The sequence below is a fragment of the Colossoma macropomum genome, unplaced genomic scaffold, assembly GCF_904425465.1.
Source record: "Colossoma macropomum unplaced genomic scaffold, Colossoma_macropomum, whole genome shotgun sequence".
In the NCBI taxonomy this organism is placed as follows: Eukaryota; Metazoa; Chordata; class Actinopteri; order Characiformes; family Serrasalmidae; genus Colossoma; species Colossoma macropomum.
Genome location: NW_023494799.1, coordinates 8,202,049 through 8,222,974, shown reverse-complemented (window position 1 = coordinate 8,222,974; position 20,926 = coordinate 8,202,049). Strand labels below are relative to the sequence as shown.

Sequence of the window (20,926 nt, the reverse complement as noted above, 5' to 3'; positions counted from 1 at the left end):
CGTAAATATGTAGAAAGTAAAGCTTTGTAAGGCTTAACAGCTACACTGTCCTCACTGCTACTGTGTTAGTGCACGTTGGAGTAATGATGGCTTCATTAACCCCTTAAAATCCCGGACTTTTTACATTCTAAGATTTATTATTCAGTAACAATTCAGTACAATTGCAACTTCAGGGCAAACTGGTTGAGCTGTTCTAAGGTATAAAAGCGTGTAATAAAACTTTGGGCCCGCCGGCGGCCGTGTAAGCGGTCAGTATGTGTTTCAGCTGCTGAAAAGTGATGTTCTTCCCATGATTGATGTTCCATACCTGTTAAGGAGAAAATAAGTCACTTGAAAAGGACTTGAAGGCTCTCCCTGATCAGAGGCTCGGCTCTGCTTTGTCTAAGACCTGTTTATGATTTGAAATCCTGAACCTAACCTGCCCTCGAGCAGGTTAGGGGGAAGATTTATTAGTAGTTTGTGCCGTCGCAAACCCTGTTTTAGTATTAAAAAGCGGCTAATTTACTACAAAAGGACAGCGTCTTTAGCGCCTGTAAAAAGATGAAAAGGGACGGTTGCACTTTTGCCTCATTACATATTCATGTATCCCAATGTGCAAAATACTGGGAGGAGATATTTTTTAGAATGAAGCACTTATTCTTATTTACTAAAGCTGATAGTAAATACTGAGCACTAACGAAATAGCAATACTGTGCGCTGTTTAACACCTGAGAAAAGCTTGTCTCATTTTTGCTGCCAATGTAGTTGCTGAGAATCGGAGAAAAGAGCGAGTCGCATTTATTTTCGAGTAAAACAGAAAAGGAATTGTAAATGCTCACCATGTCATATTATTTTTCATTTGATGATAAAAAAGAAAGAATTAATCTTAGTAAAACTGTGAATCACACTGGTATTTCGCAGTATGGATATATTTTACACTCATCAAAGTGTCTTAGGAGCAGGTTTTGTCTATATCCCATGTGGCAAACACAAGGCCCAATTTTCTATTAAAAGCAGCCTGTTGCACAGTTCACTGCACTACAGTCCCCAGCATGCACTGCAATGTAATGCGCACTCTTATCCTCCTCCTTCAGCATTCTTTGGGAAAGCGGTTACATCACAAAAAGAAAAGATGTAGTTCAAGCAAATAGGCAAATAGGATAGTCTGTATTTTTCTCTTGCAGTTTTTGCATATTCTGAATAAACAATGGCCAGTTAGGGTCATAGCAAAACGTTGTAGGTGTTCTCTGGGCCACAGATTTATTGAGATTTTTTAATATGGCTCTTCTAGTGGTTGAGTTTGACACCCCTGATCTAAATAATGATTTGACAGGTTTCTTTCACAAACTATTGTGAGACTCTTTGGCTCTGCAATCACTACAGTACAGAAGCTGCAAATTACTTTGGTACTTCGTTGTTTGCTCTGAGACTTCTGTTACACAAATGTCCCAGTTGTAGTTTGATGCACTGCGCAGAGCTAAGAGGACACTCTCACCACAAGTGAAAATGGTGCAGCTCCCAATCGAGCAGGAAGCTCTCAGTGAAATTGCACAGGGACTTTACAATATCACGGCAACTCTAAATGCACTCGGCACAACTCGAGTTCAGCTCAAACCACCAAACGAATGTGTTTTGAAATAGGAAAATTGTCTCAGTTTTATCAATAATGTCATTTTTACCTAAAATCTTGAGGCAATAATCATTAAATTATCCTAATGAGTTACAGTTTGATGAAAAAAAAGGTTTGGGCTGCATCCCAAACCATGCACTTCTATACTTGACATAGAAATGGTGGTGCACTATTGTTTACACACTCTTTGGTTCTGTAGCATGTGATTTGGGACACAGCCCTTTTCTCCTACCTAGCGGAAATACACTTCCGTATAAAAAGCTAAACAAGTTGCATCAGCATTAATTTGCATGGAAGTTCTTCCAGGCCATAGAGGTGCAGCGTAAGTTGCCAGGGTGATGTAGCATGGCAAATATTGATCCACCTTCGTGAGACAGGCCCCACAGAGTTTGTTAACAGTAAGCTAAAGGGGACCATCTTGTGGTTATTTCTTTGAGGGTTGGTTATTTTTAACTTCTCTAATGACCCCTAATGGACTGAGAGTGTCATAGAGTCAGTTTGAGGCGCACTGTGCGATTCTCTGAACCCTTAGTGTAAAGTTTTGTTGTAATAGCAACATACATTACTTTGCCAAGCTGTGAATAACATTTGTAATGACTGGATCGCAGGTGACTCCAGAGGAGGCAAAAGACAGCTGGGAGACCCAGTATGAATTCTCCTTGAGGAAATGTAGCCATGCTAACTGGTGAGTGTGGATGGCCTCGTTTATTTCCCCCATCAGAGACATGGTCAGTCGCTGGACAGCCTGTGTGATGAGCGTCTGTGTGTTTGTGTAGGAACGGCCGGTGTAAGAAGGTTGATGAGGGGCAGGAGTGTCTGCAGGGCATGCGTCTGCGGCAGTACCACGTTCTGTGCGGCGCTCTTCTGTGTGTGTGGAAGCGCGTGGCTGACGTGGTGGCAGACATCACCAACTCCAGCATCCTGCAGATCGTCCGCCTCAAAACCAGAGTACACAAGCAAGTGGGTGAGTGTCTGCAGGAGCATCTCCAACAGAGAAGGAGTGAAAGGATACAGGATGTCTGTGTTTTCAGAGTCTCTCTCTCTCTCTCTCTCTCTCTCTCTCTCTCTCTGCCTTTTCTTTCTCTTTCTTTCTTGTCTCTCATTCTCCCTCCTCTGCCTTTCTCTCTTTCTTTTTCTCTTCCTTTCTTTGTTTTTCTCTTTTGTCTCTTTCTCTCTGTTTTTTTTGTCTGTAGTTCTTGCTTTTCCTTTCTTTTGCCTTTTCTTTTTTTCGTTCTCTCTTGCTGACTTCCTTCTCTTTCTTCCGTTCTCTTTCCCCTCTTTCTCTTTTGCTCTTCATTCTCTCTCTTTCTTCCCCTCTTGTTCTTTCTTTAATTCTGTCTTTCCTTGTCTCTCTGTCTTTCTTTATTTCTTTCTTTCTTTCTCTTTCTTTCTTTTACCCCTTTTCTTTCACTTTCTGTTTTACTGTTTTTCTATCCTTGTCTTTTCTTTTTCTTTACTGTCTTCTTTTTTGCTTGCTTTCTTTCCTTTTTCTATTTCTTTCTTTCTTTCTTTCTTTCTCCTTTTCTCTTTTCCTTTCACTCTCTTTCTCTTTCTTTTTTTCTCTTTCCTTTTGGTCTGTTTTTCTCTTTTTCTCTCTCACTCACTGTATCTTCTCTTTCTGTCCCTCTCTTGTTTTCTCAGCCTCTTTCTTCTGTTGCTTTTTCTTCGTTTCCCTGTCTGTCTTTCATTTCGTCTCTGTCTCTTGCTCTCTCTTTTTTCACTGTCTGCATTTCTTTTCCTCCTTTTCTCTAGCACTATCTGTCTATCTCTTTCCCTGTCTCTTAACCCCCACTCTCTCTCTCTCTCTCTCTCTCTCTCTCTCTCTCTCTCTCTCTTTCTTTATTTTAGGTTTGCCAGTAAGGAAACTAAAAGTCCGCTATGACTGCACTCTGTCTGATAATGATGACGCTAGTTTGTACTTTTTAAAAATATATTGATTAAATGATAAAATTATGAATTTTTGTGGGGTTTTTTCCTCTTTTGTTTGAAGATCAGTGTAGTGCTGTAGTAGTGTGTCTATACTAGCACAGTAAATGTAGTAAGTCTCAAATCCCCCTCTTTCTCAGGTATAAAGATCCCGGAGAACTGCGTGACTCAGGTCCGAGAGGAGTTAGACAGGATAGGTAAGGAGGTGAAGAGAAAGCGGCAGGAGAAGGAGCTTCAGGCTCAGGAGCAGCGTTTGGCCGAGCAGTGTGCGGCCGAGCAGCGTCGGAGTTTGCTGCAGGGTGGTCACAGAGACTTCACTGAGTTTTTCTCCCAGCCTCCACAGCTGCCCAGCCTGTCTAGCCTGGCTACACATTACCCCCATCCCATACCATTCATCTCCTCTCTGCCTTCTTTCTCCTCCCTCCCTTCACTGAGGAACCCTATCGATGGCTTCCCTGACCTGAGGGAGCACAGCCCTATGCCCCTTTCCCCAGACAGCACGCAGGCCGGCCTCGGAGCTGTGGAGGACTTTAATCTGGAGGCTTTCACGCAGGGACAGCAACAGCAGGACGTTCAGCAGGACATCATTGACCTCCTCAACTCATTGCCAGAAATATCACCCTGCAACACCTCTTCGTCGGACGCTTTGCACACGGCCACACAGCAAGCCTCGATGAACCTCTTCTCCAGCTCCACCATCCCGTCCTCATCCTCCTCTTCGTCTCTTTTCTCCCCCTCGCTCACACCGTCCTCGTCTTCCTCCTCACTGTCGCTGTTTTCCTCTCTCTCACCTTCAGACCAGCCCTCCCTCGCTCTGCCCAGTGCTAACTGCCCCAGCGACACAGGCATCAACGCCAAAGAGGTGCTGAACAGCATGCTACGTGGCTCGGACTCTCGCCAGTCCGTCATTCACTTCATTTCACCATAGTGAGACCATCCGGCCCACTGGCTCTGTAATACAGCTTAGTAGTACAGACCAATGGGGCTCATTAGACAATTTAGTGTGTAGTCTCATCACTGCCTGCATGGCCTCATCCACATTCTAGACCCTGTGGTCATCAGCCCAGCTCCCAGAGATCTGCCTTCCTGCAAAGTTTAGTTCTAGTCAGGGCTTGAGGTGCAAACGTGCTGGATCTTGCCCCACCCGGATTGGACCAGGCTCCTATTTTAGTAGATCCTGCTCCCTGTTCACATATAAAATAGCTCATTTTCATGAAAAATCTGGTGAAATCATATTATTTTTTGCAAACAGTTGCTATATCTGCTAGGGCTGGTCCGAGTAATTTGAATACTGAGTACACATTCCTTACAGTAGCATTCAGTTGTTCAGTATTCAGAGCCTTTGTCTTTTTTAAAGCCACAAAAAATATAGCCTAAACCACAGCACATTTCATCAGCATATTGCTTTGGTTGTTACAATATGGAAAATATTAAAAACAAAGTATAGCTGGTTTAGTTTAGGCACGTCACCTCAGCTCAGAGCAGAACCTGCACCACTTTCCACGCATACATTGAAGCTAAAGGGGTAAAGATGCCCTCGCTGCTGTTTTCCATGATAAAAAACAGCAAACCAGCCAAATAAAACTTGATTAAATAAATAAACACAACTAAAACACACTAAAACTAAAACTGTGATGGTGATAAAATAATTATAATTCAGGACACCCTTAGTGTGTACATGATTTATGTAAGCTGTATTTGAACTAGAGGGCGGCCATCACAGCTATAGCAGCATATGGTGTGCAAGCAGCTAGGCTTCATCCTGCTCTGCTAGTGTATTGTTGCCATCTACTGGACGTATTTTCAACTGCAGTAATGAACATGTTTGATAGTATGGTTAATTATGAAATGACATAGGATGACTTTGAGAAGTATTGGAGTGTTCATGTGTAAAAACCAAGAATTATTCAAAATGCTTTTTGGGCCAGCCCTAATATCAGCATAACAAAATACTGCAAAATACTGCAAAAGTACTGCCAAGCTAAAGTAGTGACCAGACTGACATGTCCGGAGTCCAGTTCTGCCTCTCTTTGGTAGTACTGAGTGTTTGGGTGTACTCGATAACTTGATACGAATGCAGAAAAAGTTAAAAGGCAAGTAAATATTAATGATTCTTTTAATCACTGGCCAAACTCGGAAGCCAAACACGTGGCCTAAATGGAGCTGAACTGTGCACAAAGGTAGATCTCCAGGACGAGTGTTTGGTGACCACTGCTCGGACAGAGCTCCACCATGAAAGAGAGAGAAAGATCTTAATTTAAACCACCATCCCAAATAATATCTTCCCACATTCAGCCAAACTAGATGTTCTGAAATGTTTGCTTTCAAAGCAGTTTAGATCTTGGGCTGAATCTCAAATGCCGCCCTGCTCCCTATGTAGTGCACTATGAAATAGTGGCTTCTACAGCCGAGAAGTACATTGTATGTGTAACAGACGGCTGTTTATATTCAGCCAAAGCTGCACGACCCCATATCTAAAATATGTGTGTGCAGAAACCATAGTTTCACGACCTGTGCACTGCACTATATAGGGTGTAGCAACCTGAATTGAGATTCAGCCTTTATTGGGTTACACTGCCCTCTTGTGGTACGTCGGAGAAACACCATCATATCTTTTGGTTGAAACTCATGCATAATGGCAAAACCAAAACTGGAAAGATAGCCCCGCCCACACCCCCACCTGTTCTGTATCTGTTTCACAACTTCCTCTGACAAGCTTCTCCTGCAGTTTCGGAGAGCAAGATAACAGACTACTGTTCAAACAGTGCCTTTGGAACATACTAGGGAATGTAGTCTAAACAAAGACTCTTGTACAGTATATATTTGTATACAACACGTTGGCATTTATTTATTGTTTTTATTTATCTAACCTCATACTCAGACGAGAGGATGGATGGAATGTCCCTGGATGAGCTCGTATCTTCTTTACGCGGCAGAGCAGTCGGTCCTGTTCTAACTCCTAATGAGTTAAGACAGTAGTGGTTCAGCAGTGATTTGTGCGCGATGATACTGAATGTTAGCGGCTTTAGCTTTTAATCGTCTTAAAATAATGTGATTCTATGCTCTCTTACTATTTTATGCTCTCAGGAAATGCAAAAACAAAAAAAAAAACAAAACAAAACAAAACGATGTAGCCCCTCCAGTATGAAAAGTCTTGTTTAGAGTGTGATGCACTGTGTGTGAGTACATACTGGGTATCACAGAGAAATATCCAAGTATGAGGAACCGTCAGTGAATCAGACCAACAAGACCGAACGAATTGACCGTTTGAAAACAGCTGTACACAGATGTAGATGTTTTCCATAGGTGGGGTAATGGGAGAGACCACCAGTCTCACATTTATGTTTATAAATGATATATCATCTTAATTTATGTTAAAGGGATATTATTTTCCATACTGTATATTCTCCTGATATCCAAAGTGTGCGTGAGAACAAACAATAGAAACAGAACAGGAAAGTGATATTGCTGAAAACCAAATGAAAAAAAATAATATTTACCTGAAAAAGTGTAATTTTGCACCATAGTATTGCACTGTTCCATATTGCTGCACAGGTTCATAAGTTCTTGTTTAATTTATGCAACAATACATTTGTACTTGCTTGAAGCCCCAATCAGAAATCAGTAAAACTGCAGCAGAGGCCACCCCAAGACTACAGCCTAATCCCATTTCATATTTTTACCCCTACCCGTTGTTTTCGAGTGTCACCTTGCCCCTTGGAACTGAGTTATATATTAGTTGAAATCTTCCCTACAGAATGGGACCCTCAAATAAAAAAAGAGCATTACTTCATTAACAGACTACTAGCAGTGCTCTGCAGGCGACCCTGCCATTCAGCAACCTCACTGCTGGGCTTTAGTTATATTTAAGGCATCATATGCTTTCAGAGGGGGGTGTGACAGTTACTTATTATCGCCCACCTTTAATTCTTCAGTGATATGAAACTGAAGTCAGATATTCCCCTTCTTCTCATTCGTCTTTTCCCGCTCCACCTTAAATGGAGCAGCAGTTACAATGTGGCGCTTAAGGCATCAGTACTGCTGGATGATTTAAGGTGGAACGGGAAATTTAGCTAGCTAGCTACCGAGACATTAGTATACTGTTAGCGATTTTTTTGTGCTTGTTGTAAAGAAAAGGACCATAATACACTGAAATCACATTAAACTAAGATAATACAGTGGTTATTGTAATTTTTACAGAGAAAATACTCACATTTGTGGACTGCCATCTTGTTGGTTTTTCTTTTTTCTCATATCACTCTGTTTGGAGTGTGCCTCTGAGAAACCTGCGTTTGGAGGGCCATGTAGCCCTAACACTTCGCCCTACTCCTCTATCTCAACAAGAATCGGGACACCCTACCCCTAGATGTGAACACGCAAAACGGGGGGCTAAGGGCTCAGTGGTAGGGGCGAGGGGTGAAATGGGATTGGGCCTAAGTTAGTTTACTGATGAAACATGAAAAACATTGTGTTGTATTTGTTGAAGAACTCGTCATATTCATGCCTTGTTGCGCTGATTCCTGTTTGGGCTTTTCTTTACTGCAGTAGGCAGGTGTTAATATTGCAGTGAATCAGAAAATTCCTTCACAGAGCATCTGACCACACATTTATCTCAGGAAAAAAACGTTTTGTGGTGTTTGGTTGATGTTCTGTTTTTTTTTTTTTTTCCCAAATCAACAGACTAATACACACCCTATGGAAGCCCATTCCCACCATGCTGCCCCCAGTTTCTGGAATCAGTATGCCAAAATATTGATAATGACTTATTTTCACAAGATTTTGACATACTGCTGCCAGAAACAGCCTTTTTGGGTGATTTTGACTCTATCTGTCTATCTGTCCATGAATGGGCTTCTATAGCACCCACAGTATGCAAGTCTTATCTGTATATCGAAAGCTGTCACTTTGCTTTGCACGCAAAATGCTTCACGCTCATAAATGTTGCTTATTAGTTTATTAGCAGTGTGTTTACTGTCTACAGGCATGGATCAAATATTATTTATTTAATAGAGACAACAACACTGTTTCTGTTTCTTTTTTTATTTTGCTCCATAGCGTGAGAAATCTATAGTCTGTAAGCCAAATGAAATGCTGACAAATCATGAACACATGTTGTGCAATGGACACATTCGACTGGGTTTCGGCGCTCACAAAAGACGATACTGTCTTTTTTACTACACACGTACAGACCTAGCACTGGCTTAGCCCATTCGGTCTCATTACTGCCTGAACCGAATGACCTGACAACCGAGCACAAACCAATATACTGAAAAACGCTCTTCCTTTTTTATCGTATTGTATTTTTACCCATTTGAATTGTGTTTCCCAGCACATGAAGAATATTAAAACTCCAACCTGGACGTTTTTAGAGCTAGATTATGTATAAAGTGATGTGAGGCGTGTGCACTGAAATCTGCTCATGGATAAGTGAGATCTTCATTCCATCGATTCAGAACAAAACAAACAAACCAAAAATATGCTTACGGCACCTTGAAATGCCCAAAACTGAAAGTCTGAAAGTAAAGCCTGTTCAGGGGCTTAAAGACCTGAATGAGTAGAGTCCCACTGGTCCTCAGTTCATTCACAGAAAACAGCTGAACGTTCAGATGGCACATTTTCCTCTGGCCGTGGTCCTTATTAATGATTCCTGACTGGGGCTCTAACATTAGATGAAGTGAGTCTGATGATGCACTCTAATGATCTTCCCTCTACAGTACAGCAGTGCTCTCGGCACTCTAAGGTGATGTACGTGACTAACCCAGTGAGCTTCTGTTAGTCATTTTCGTGTATGATTTGCACTAAAAGTGGAAGAAGAGTTGCTGTATGATGGACATATAGCGCATTTGTGGTTCTGTCCCTTTATTGAGTGTGTGCCGCATGCATTTTGCACCTTTTATTGCCTTCTCTTTTGCATTTCTATCACTTTTAAGTAATTTATTGCTAACTCAAAGAGAAAAAACATGCTACTGAATCTATATGTTGAAATCTTTTTTTTTTTCTGTGTAACTGGGGCCTGCGTTTGTATTCTGGGTTTGCTTTGCTCTGTGTATTTATAATTTAGATTGAGATGTATATATTGTAAAAAAAAAACTGATTGTGCCTTCTGACTATTTCTTAAAGAAATTTTCTATGTGTAACGAAAAGAACATACCGCAGTGCAATCTTTGTTATTAACAAAGCAACAAATAAAAATAAAAATGTTCAAATGGCTGGAATTTTGACTGATAACTTCAGAAAGAGGTTCATAAACGATATATACAAATATACACTATATGGACAAAAGTATTGGGACACACCTCTTAATCATTGAATTCAGGTATTTCATTCAGTCCTATTTCCACGTTTATAAAATCAAGCACATAGCCGTGCAGTCTGCCTTTACACACATTTGTGAAGAATTGGTCGTTCTAAAGAGCTCGAATTTGAGTGTGGTGCTGTAATAGGGTTTCACCGTTGGAAAAGTCAGTTCACAAAATTTCTTCCCTTCTAGATATTCCACAATCAACTGTGAGGGGTGTTACTGAAAAATGGAAGCATTTCTGAGCCACAGCAACTCAGTCACGAAATGTCAGACCATGTAAAGTTACAGAGCAGGTCCCTGAGTGCTGAGGAGCATAGAGCATAAAAGTCGCCAGTGCTCTGCTGATCAATGCAGAGATCCAAACCTCCTCTGGCAACTTCCTCTGGAAGTTGTTATAGCTGCAGTTGTTATAACTCCATATGAATGCCTATGGATTTAGACTGGGATGTCATAAAAGCTCCTGTAGGTGTAATATGTAGGTGTCCCAATACATTTGTCCATATAATGTGTATATACATACATATATACATATATATAGTGAGAAGCAGAAAATGCAACCAACTTCTAAGACTGAACTTTGGAGATGTGGTTACTATGGATACACTAAATACTGAAAAAATGTGATACGTTGTGGTTGAGGCTTTTGTGTTTTCTGCTTTTTTCCTAATGTAGAAAAATGAATGACTTGTGAATTCACATCACTACAGGAGAACCAGAACAGAGAAAAGAACAGGTTTCTCCTAGATATTCAGAGAACAGAGCCCCACCCTCCTGTATCTGCTGTCACCCTCTCTATAGCCAAACTCCACCCGTCTCAGCTAACGCCCAAACCAAAACCCTCCTCCAGTAGCATGTGAATGGCAGAGGGCCATCATTGAAGGAGGCCTGTGGGTGTGAACACTTTAGCTGGGGCTGTGGTTTGGTAAAGCTTCCTCTACAAAAGAGTTCGGATCCTATAAACCTACCTGTAGAGCTGAATTTGCTGGTGTATGATCGCAGTGTTGAAGCGAACAAACGAATAAACAAGGCAAACCATGTAAAGACAGACTAACTGCTGGCACTTCCCTCTAATGTAGAGTCAGGTTCCCTGTTTTACACCACGATGTAAAATATGATTTGTTGTTTTAAAGAGACTCTCTGGTCAGACATTCAGCCATCGCTACATCTGTTGAACACATGCTTGTCTTCTAAAGCAATGACCCAGGACTCTGTAGTAAGATTGTTTGGTTTAAAGACCAGGAAACCCCCCTTTTAGATGATGCATCTTGAAGGTGGGAAGAACCTTTGAGGTGGATTTTTGAGGGAGGGCTGTTTGAAGGGTTTTTTTTTCCTGCAGAAAGAAGCCAGACAGCATTACTGTTAATGTTGTTTGTCTGTTTTTATTAGTCTTTACTCAGTGGCTGCGCTTGCAGTCAGGGTTTCTTTATCACTGTGGGGGGATTCCCAGTGGTTGTATGACATGGATTGAGAGTAGTGAGAGAACAATGATGGATGAAAACAAACACACACACACACACACACACACACACACACCTAAATCAAAATACAAAAATACTGTGCTATAGAATTTTACTTTACATGACAAATAACAAATTGAAAGTCTGTTCTTGGCCAGAAATATCCCTTTAAAAGGGGAACTCCACAGATTTTTAAAATTTCTACACGGATAAATGGTTAACTTGTCAACAAAGCCATTGAGAGTGGTTTGGTATGAAATGCGTCCTTCTAGTGAAGCTTACTGAGTCAGAATTGTTCACAGTGGTGGTGATAGGAACCAGACGTCCACCTCTAAAAGTTCTCACTGAAAGTTATTACGTGAAATGGTTATGAATTCACTGCCTGATGCTGTTTTTCAGTAGCTGTGTGACAAAATTTTGGTCTAAAACATTTTTAATCAGTTTATTTCACAGAAGGATGAAGGACGTTCTAAAGGCTAAATAATAAAACTTATTTTTTCAGATTGGCCATTATTTTACCATCATCAGCATCACCTATAAGACACATGCAGGTTCAGTTGTGATTTTGGATAGTAAGTAAAATGGCTACATTTGCATTGTAGACATTGAGACTTCTGGTTCCTACAACCACCACTGTAAAGAAAATCTTTGGATACGTTTCTCTACTAATGAATTATTTCACATCAAATCACTCCGAATGACTTTATATCTTAACCACTGAATTGTAAAGAAAATTTGAAAAATTGGTGGAATTCCCCTTTGACTTTATTCAGTAACCAGGTTAATATTTTCATTTGGAACTCAATGTTAAAAACAAAATGTTAGAATATAATGCAGACTAAACCCCGCTGAGTAAAAGTTCACTTGTGGAAAGAATAAAACGATCATGAAAAATAAAAACGTGTAAATAAAAAGAAATGTTTAGAGTGAAAAAAATATCCGTGACGTCATCGTTCAGCCCCTTGTAGCCCCGCCCCCTGATTCTGCTCTCCAGGTAAAGCTTCACCTAGCTCGGCTCGATAGCTGGGAGAGTTTTTATGGTGAGATAGTGAAGCTGAGGAGTGCAGGTGTCGCCGCAGAGTGGGATTAATCTAATTTCCCGCTGAACTGACGCGTCGTGTGAGGTAAAGTTGCTTAACCTCTTTAACTTTCATTCGGTTTGAGCAGCTCTGCCCTGGTAGCTTTGTGTCGGTCCGTGGGAGGGAGAGAGTGGAGATGTTGTTTGTTGTGTTGGAAATGGACTTTGTAAATCCTGTCAGAGCTGCTGGGAACTTCACAACCGATTAGCTTTCGTTTTTATTCATCAGACTCAGACTGAAAAGTCTATAAACGTCACTGTAGGTGTACATTTGGCTCACAGACTGTAGAACACAGTGTTTCCTCGTGTTTTTCTCTTGGTTTGTAATGTTAAAGGCACGAATGAGTTAAATCGAGCTGCTTAGAAATTCATTTCTCCCTGAATACTGTGGCTGGTTTTATGGCTGTTTTATGGTTGTTGGTTTAGGCCTGTCTGGTTCTTCATTTTCTTCCTTTATAATCTTTTCAAAAGCCTAAACTGACCTTTTGTCATGTACATATAAAGTTTTGCCATGTTTAGAGCCCTTTCCCTGCATATGGTTTAGGCCTGGGCTTAGCCTGAGATATAATGTCAATTGTTTTCATCAATGAGAAATCCTTTTAGACTGCCTAAACCTTCTAAACCTAGACTAAATATCATTTTAATGGTGGGAAAGGATTAGGGTTGGGTTTTCAGACCCAGGTTAAGTGTAAATTTAGACTAAATATCATTGTAATGATGGGAAATCATTAGGTTTGGGTTCCCAGATCCAGTTTAAGCCTAAACCTACACTGTCATTTTAATGATGGGAAAAGCATTAGGGCCAGGTTCCAGGACCCAGGTTAAACCTAAACCCAACTAAAAAGTAATTCTCAATTGGCACTGACAGTCCAAAATCAGGCTTAATCCATGTCCAGGTATTTGGCATTTAGGACAGGGATTAAGGGGATTAATCCTAGTCCGGCTAGTCTTGGACTGCACTATATTCTGAATGGAGATTTGCTATTGGGGGGAAAAAGTGTTCCAGGACCAAGACTAATACTAGTCCCTGTCAAAGACACGGATTCTTGTAGTTTAGTCCTGGATTAGATTTAATCCATGTCCAGGAGTTTAATTTGGTTGGGTTAGAGGACGTAAGTATGTCCTCACATTGAGAATGTGCAGTAAGTCTGTGAACAGAGCACAGTATCTCATTAGAAATCCCATAATGTTACACGAAAACAGTGACATTATCACCTGCTGTAGCGTTGTGTCTGTTCTGAGTGAAGCATGAACCACAGTTTTTACATCTCTCCCTGCTGCCCTCTGCTTCCAACTGGCCCTTCTGGTTCTGCCACCCCTGCTGGTCTGTACTTGATTTTGAGTTTCGCTGAGGTTTCGACATACATCACTGCCAAATAACTCGGCACTTCTGCCTCCATTGATTCATTCTGTTTGTGAGATCATCCAGTATCTTCCTCAGTGCAGTGCAGGAGTCAGACACCACCCTTCATTTATACGCTGTTAGAAATAAAGGTTCTCTGCAGGTACACTTTTTACAAACAATGTAAATGTTCCCTCAAAGGTACAACAGTGGTTTTAAGGTCAAATTGTGAACCTTAAATAAGTTTTTTCAGGTAAAAAGTTCATATTTGTATCTTTTCATAACCTAAAGTTTTAAAACAGAACAGTAAAATAAAAGCCTGACGACGAGACGAGGTGTGGAGTCGGTACGACTAATCTCAATGGATTATGGTACAGTTATGTTCCCTGACTGAAGGTACTGAGATGTACCCTTGAGGGCACCAACCCAGTGACAAGAGGGGGACTGCCCCAGTGACCGTCTAGAGCCTTTGTTTCTGTGAGTGTGTCATGTACAGTCAAAACAGCCATTTAGAACAAGATACTCATTTTTCAGTATCAGGACAAAATCAGAAAGCGAATATTTCACAAAAAGGAAAGAGAAACCTCACAACTACATTCAAAATCACACTTTTTAGCTTCTACTTTTTTAGGAAGACCTGCTTTCAGTCTTTCAAAGTATCTGCACAGACATTTCCACACCTCTAAACTTCAGTGTCACAGGCTGGCTGCAGGTTTTCTCATGATCCAATAATTCCAATTACAAATGGAGCCTTATCAGGCCATAAAACCTTACTAAACATCTCAGAGGTCCATTTTTTTGTGTTCTAGTGTAAGTTTCCTTCTTTTTTGTCTGTTTCATCTTCTCAATAAGGGCTGCTCATCCTTTCAGACCCATAGCGCTGAGTTGTCTTCTCACAGTGGAAGGATGGACAGGAAAACCTGTGGAATTTTTCAGGCCTGAAACAAGAGTGGAGCTTGATTTTTCTCCTCTTTCTCAAAGATGAAAGTGCTGTTTATCTGATGGAGACAGTTTTGGTGTCAACCAGGTCTTCCAGGTTGTTGTTATGAGTCCCATTTTCTCTGTGGCTTTTAATCATTTTTTTGAACTCTCAGAACCCTCAGAAATCGCTCCAAAGAATGAATGTCTCATACTTACTGGCTGTTTTGACTGTAAATGAAATGTGAAGGGTGGTCTCAGACTTCGGTGAAGTACTGTGTATTTTTCAGGAAGTCTATAAATGTCTCAGTGTGTGTGCTTTTTAATAGATTGTTTAAATGTTGGCTTTAGTGCTTTCATTAATATGTTGCACAAATATTTGGGCTCCATTCTTTTCGCATGACAAATATTAACTTATCTCACATCAGACTTAGTGCCACAGAAAGTTGTATTAAAGGGGAAATCCACCAATTTTTCAGAAATTATGCATAATTCAGTCGCTGAGAAGTCTTTCAGAGTGGTTTTATATGAAATGGTTCTTTGTAGAGAAACTTGATCAATCAGATTTCTTTATAGTGGTAGTGATGGAAACCAGCAGTCGCAATGTCTACACCACAAATATAGCCATTTTATTCGCTATCCATAGTTCAAAGGTGAACCTACGTGTGTGTGTGTGTGTGTGTGTGTGTGTGTGTGTGTGTGTATATATATATATATATATATATATCTATATATATATATATATATATATATATATATATATATATATATATATATATATATATATATATATATATATATATATATAATAATTGTGGTAAACCAGAAAAGTTTAAAATTTGTTTTAGGCCAAAACCATTTTAGAAACCTATCCCAAAACAATCTTTGTAAACATGAAACTTTCTGTGAGGGAGCTTTTCAAGGCATTAAACACTTTGAATGTCTGGTTCCTATCACCACCACGGTGAACAATTTCAAGTTTCTCTAGAATGGAGCATTTCACATCAAACCACTCTGAATGACATTTTAACAATTAAATAGGGCAGAAATGTAGAAAAATCAGTAGAATTCCCTTTTAACCCCCTTTTTAAAGCTATTTTGCTATCTGCTAGAGTAGCATGACACATAACTACGCGTGAGTAACCGTAGAAGGAGCTTAAGTAAACAGCCAATCCTGTTGAATCGACCTGTTCGTGCCCTGGGAGCAATCAGCAGCTTCTTATTATGAAGGTGTTTACAGATACTGTTGAAGCGACACACCTGAACACATAGGAGCGTGTTCAGCAGTGTGTGAGATTGCTCGAGTGCTTTCATAGTGGCTCTCAAGTGCGATTCCCCCCGGGCTGTAAATGTTTTCCAGTGACGCCGACATCAAATCGAAGTGTATTCTGAGCAGAACATGAGCAGCTAACAAGCAGAGTTACTTATTTACTTACTGACTTGCTTATTTGTTTTTTTTGCACATGTTGGTGTATGGAAAACTACTGGTGTGTTAATAGTAACGGCTACATTTGAGATTTGAATGAAGTAAAATGAATGCCTATTGACGTCTGTAATTGAGTTGAGGGACTGAAGCTGGTGCAAAGTTATGGGAAAAGGCCAGGAGGTGTTTTCGTAGACCTGTTCCGAGATCTGATGGTATGTACGATTATTGTAGAGAGTCACAAGGCTGCTGCTTCCTGATCCTGAAACTGTAGCACATACCATAGCCTTTTCTAGGCCGGCGCATGCGAAATGCCCTGCTTGTGCTTTATTAATCATTTACTAAGCAGGGTAATGATTGCCTATGTAACCAAGGCTCCATACACTTACAAAGAGGGCTGGAAAACTGCAGATATGCTGAGCCTTTTGTGCCATTTGTAAAGCTGTATTTCAGTCATTTTTACTTAAGACTAAACTTTTGTGTGTATTGTGTGATACAGTTTCTGGAGTTTAGGCAACAGAACCGCAGCCATACATGCAGATTGCTGGGTGATTTCAGTAATCTGCATAGCCATTTTGTGTTAATGCATGTTTCAACCTTCCACACTTGTAATAGAGGCCAATTGTTGGTTTATAAGTCAGGAAGCAGCTCCCCTTTGGCTTCTGTGTGGGTAACTTGAGGGAAGAAGCCCCTAAATCTAATCCCAACACATGTACTGAATGGCTGCGGTCTAAGCAGTTTGGAAATTTCATCTCGACGATCACATTCCTGAGACCTTTTTGTCATTAGATAGTGTGCTTTTATATAATGAGATTCTGGCAGTGTTGTGTATAGAACAATATATTTGGTTTTGAGGGGAACAATAAAAAAACTAAAATAGTAATACTTGTAAACTAACTTGCATATTATTATGTAATTAATATAATCACAGTAAATATTCAGTTGATATTTCGATTATATCTGCTTTCCTTGTCTTTTGCCATTTACTGTCTTTTGCCACAGTTTATTAAAGGACCCTTATCCTAATTGTATTTTTTCTCCTGAGGTCCGCTTATAACTTTTGTGTAGTTTTATATACAGAAACAGTCATGATTCATTTTTACGTGAACATTTTCCAACCTCTCTTCATCCCTTAGAATTAAACAGGCTGTTTTTGTCACTGTGCCTTTAAGACTGATATACGTACACCTTCTCTGTCCTGATTGGCTGCTCTGTGTTGTACCTCATTAAAAGGTAGTTAAAGCTGAAACTCTATAACTTCACTATGAATGTGCTGGGCTGAACTGCTGCAGACTGAATAGGTAGATGTGACTAGGTTAACTGGTTTCAGTGACATCACAAAAGTAAATAATTCAGAACAAGCTGTTTTCGCGGCTTAGTTTCCTTTTATGAACTTGTGTACTGAAGCTTTACCAATGTGTGCATTCTCCATCAAATTTAAAAAAAAAAAATGTGTGATAAAGGCCCTTTAAAATGAAGAGGAATCATTAGGACAAGCTGAGAGGCGTCAGTTTCACTATGAAATCTAATCATTTAGTGTTGTACTTTATTTAATAGCAGTTTTGAAATATGCAAAGACAAGAAATGACTTGACATGTAATTTACACATTCTGAAAAGGTAGATAACAAGATGGTGCAAGATGGTGCAAGATTCACCAGGGGGGCTTTTTACCCGGCTTCTTGCCCTGATAGTGTGGAAAGAGGCCCCTCTTAAAGACTTTATTTTGTGCTATAAATTAACTGCTGTTTCGGTTAATTTTATGTGTAGGTTTATGCATATCGTCATCCTTTATGTGATAAACTCGTACAGATGTGGTTTAGCTTTACAGTGAATGGACAGTGGGCCTCATTCACCAATATCTCCCTACGTTTTTTCTAAAATGTGTTCTTGAGAAAGGTCCTAAAAAAGTCTACATTAGATCCATGACGGGATCGTAAACCGCAGAATTGTTTGTGCCTTTGTGCTCTTGAGTTTGCGTAGATTCAGTTCTGACCTAATTGTAAATCCCAAATACGAAAACATTGGCGAATGTCAGAATCTCTGTGAAAACTGTATAAGTGGATTTAAAGAAGAAATTTGTTGGCAAATGAAGCCCATTCCTCTTAAGAGGGGCATTTTCCCCCCATTTACCCCAGTAAGTGTGATTTGGGTCACCTTGTTTTCCATTATTTTATTTTTTATGTGCAGGGAAATGTGTGAAAGTCATAACTGACCACAGTGCAGATGTGGCAGATAAAGATTAGGTTGGGAATTGTAGGATTGTTCCTTTAAGGACAGAAAATATTTGTTATTTACTTGGATTTCATTTCCCATTCAGACTGGTTGCCAGGAAGTTCATTTGCCTCCTCATATGTCCTGATCTTGTGTAAATGTCCCTCTTAAGGTGGTTCCGCCTCACTAGAGCAGAAAACAATGCAGGCAATGCAGGCTCCACCTTAATGGCTTGACAAAGGTAGTAATGGAAGGTATCTTGGGAACGGGAAAGCTTATGGGCGGAGCTTTGCAGTGGCTCAGGTGCTTTCTGTGCAAATTGTTTTTCACAGGCAAATACTCTGACTGGCCTCAGAGTATTTGCCTCAGTCTCTGCTTTGGATTTGAAAGAAATCATTGTAACGCAGATAATCTGCTTTTGCTCGAGTAAATATGCACGTTTTTCCTAGAGATATCTGTAATGTTCTTCTGTGGATCTGATAGTGGAGTGCAGGCTTCACAGAGGTCACAGGTGTTTCTCTCGGGGCATAACGTGGAGTGAGGAAAATGGAGGTGAGGTTCAAAGACCTGGTGAGTACACAGAGGGAACTGACCGATTGAAAACAGCTGCTTTTTACATGGTTGGATGAGTAGAAATGGTCCACAGTGACCTGGAATAATATCTCCCATTATGTTTAGTGTTTTTAATAGTGATGTTACCTTATCAGTGGTAGATGATTTTACTACGACAGCAGCTGTTTGTAGTGAGCATGTGACAACAGCTGTGCTTGACTCGTGTTTGGAGAAGTTAATAGTTGAGGTACAATCTGGTGTAAATGTTCAGCTTGGCTTGACTACAGTTTGATTATACAGGCTTTGATTTGAAGCTGCGCAAAGACTTTACCTGTAAAATTTGTACTCTAACTGTCCTGTTGCCCAAAGCTTTGTTTTATGAGAATGAAAACTCCTGGAACCACTGGAAGGTGGTTTTTGTGTGTGTTATAATGTGTTATCCTCATGCTAAAGGCCTGGATGCATTTTACATGCTTCTGTATTTTTAACCATGATGTTTTCATGATTCAAATTGACCAAATTTACAGTTAGCTGTGTTTGAAATTGACAAGAGGTGCCTTCATAGAGATATTTGCAGTCTCTATACAGAGTGGCATACAGGCTAGAAACTATTACATCCTCAGAAGTAAGAGTTTTGTCATCAGAGGTGTTATTGTGTTACGATATATAAGAGATCACAATGTAAACAGGACCAGAGCACAAAGGGTTAATCACTTTTGTTTGAAAGTGGTTACAGTCGTATACAGTCGTATGCATTGGTCAGATGACATGTTCTGTTGATTTTCTAAGTGAAAATAAGTTGACAGACGTATACAGGGAACACTCTTAAATATGCCATTTTTCTGCTGTTTCTTTTTTTTTACTTAATTTTACCAAAAACTCAAATATGAAATAAATAAATAAAATTCCCAATATGCTAAATTCAGCAAATAAACAGTGATTGTACATTAAAATGTGCCAATGTGTGAGAATGTGTTACTTATTTTCACTTGGAAAATCAATAAAACATTAGTTGACCACGGCTGCCCAAACTTTTGCGTACAACTGAATGAGTTTTGTTGGAGAATTGTGGAGGCCGACTATCAAATCTGTGATAAGCCCAGTTTTTTTGGCGTTTTTTGGTGTTTCTGACTGTAGGACTAGATTTAACTTGTGTATGGAAAACTGTCCCAGAGTCAGAAGTAGGACTTTAGTAAGGGATTCCAAGTTAACTGTTCCTGTATTTGTTGTTGTTGCGACTAAAAGGCTTAGATCTACAGAAAGTCTTGTAGCAGTGTTATCTAGTCAGGAAATGGAAATGAAATAGATTGTACACTGTGATGACTTTCTGAAAAGAATTCGAAACTGCTACACAGAGTCTTACGCAACTAGTGCTAGGCACAGGGTACTTCTTGGAGAACTCAGCCTGGAAGTGAATGGCACAGATATTTGCATGTCCGATCAGTACTTTGTTTTATGGCTGCAGTGGTGTTTATCATTTTCCTGGTATTCCCCTGGATCATGCTATCAGGTTAGATTTGAGGTCAAGATTCAGTTTCATTTTTGATATTTTATGTATTAAATATATTGATTCTACAGAACTCTGGTTAATTTATATACAGATTGGTTTGACCCAGATTAATTCTAAAGTTCTCATGTACTTTTGTGCACCAGTATGGAAATTGTGTGCCGGTGCCAATGTCCAATATTTTTCACACATGTTGACACATGAACATTTCTGAAATGTATAAATTGGGACATCTAACTGAATTAGCACTGCAGAGAAATATAGCACTTATTTCTGTAGGGTTACAAATGCAGTGAAGTGAATAAAATGCAGATATTTTAATGCAGCAGCAACATATTTTTGGGGGCTGTCCAATAATTCTGTCATTTTGGCAAGAGATTGGAAATGTTATTGGGCTCTAATTTGGAATTATTTATGAGCTTTCATGGGTGAATCTTTATTTTGGGAAAGTATTCCAATTAGTAGGGAGGAATGATAAATTCCTGCTAAAAATATTATTGGTAGCTAGTAAAAAGGCCATAACAAGAAAGTGGAAGCAGCAGGACCCCCTAACAAAAAAACAGTGGCTTGAAATTGTCTATGAAATTTACTCGATGAAAAG

The 20,926-nt window shown here is 39.9% G+C and overlaps 2 protein-coding genes across 6 annotated transcripts in view; both read left to right on the top strand.

Moving 5' to 3' along the window:
* si:ch73-63e15.2 (protein strawberry notch homolog 2) overlaps window positions 1–7,025 on the top strand; it is an 85,957-nt gene extending 78,932 nt beyond the window's left edge. For all 4 annotated transcript variants that reach the window (XM_036586654.1, XM_036586655.1, XM_036586657.1 and 1 more), the window contains 3 exons: window positions 2,218–2,294; window positions 2,386–2,573; window positions 3,676–7,025. In XM_036586654.1, coding sequence (XP_036442547.1) covers window positions 2,218–2,294; window positions 2,386–2,573; window positions 3,676–4,463 — 1,053 coding nt within the window. In that variant the 3' untranslated portion in view covers window positions 4,464–7,025. The remainder of the gene's footprint in view (window positions 1–2,217; window positions 2,295–2,385; window positions 2,574–3,675) is intronic.
* A 5,242-nt stretch (window positions 7,026–12,267) lies between these two features.
* Window positions 12,268–20,926, top strand: part of tjp3 (tight junction protein 3) — a 32,438-nt gene continuing 23,779 nt past the window's right edge. Inside the window, exon 1 of one of the 2 annotated variants that reach the window (XM_036587215.1) lies at window positions 12,268–12,417. Coding sequence is in view for 1 of the 2 variants with exons in the window: in XM_036587214.1 (XP_036443107.1) it covers window positions 18,813–18,836 (24 nt within the window). In the remaining variant the exon portion in view is untranslated. Of the gene's footprint in view, window positions 12,418–17,933; window positions 18,837–20,926 lie in introns of those variants that run through there. The other variant, XM_036587214.1, reaches the window with a different exon arrangement.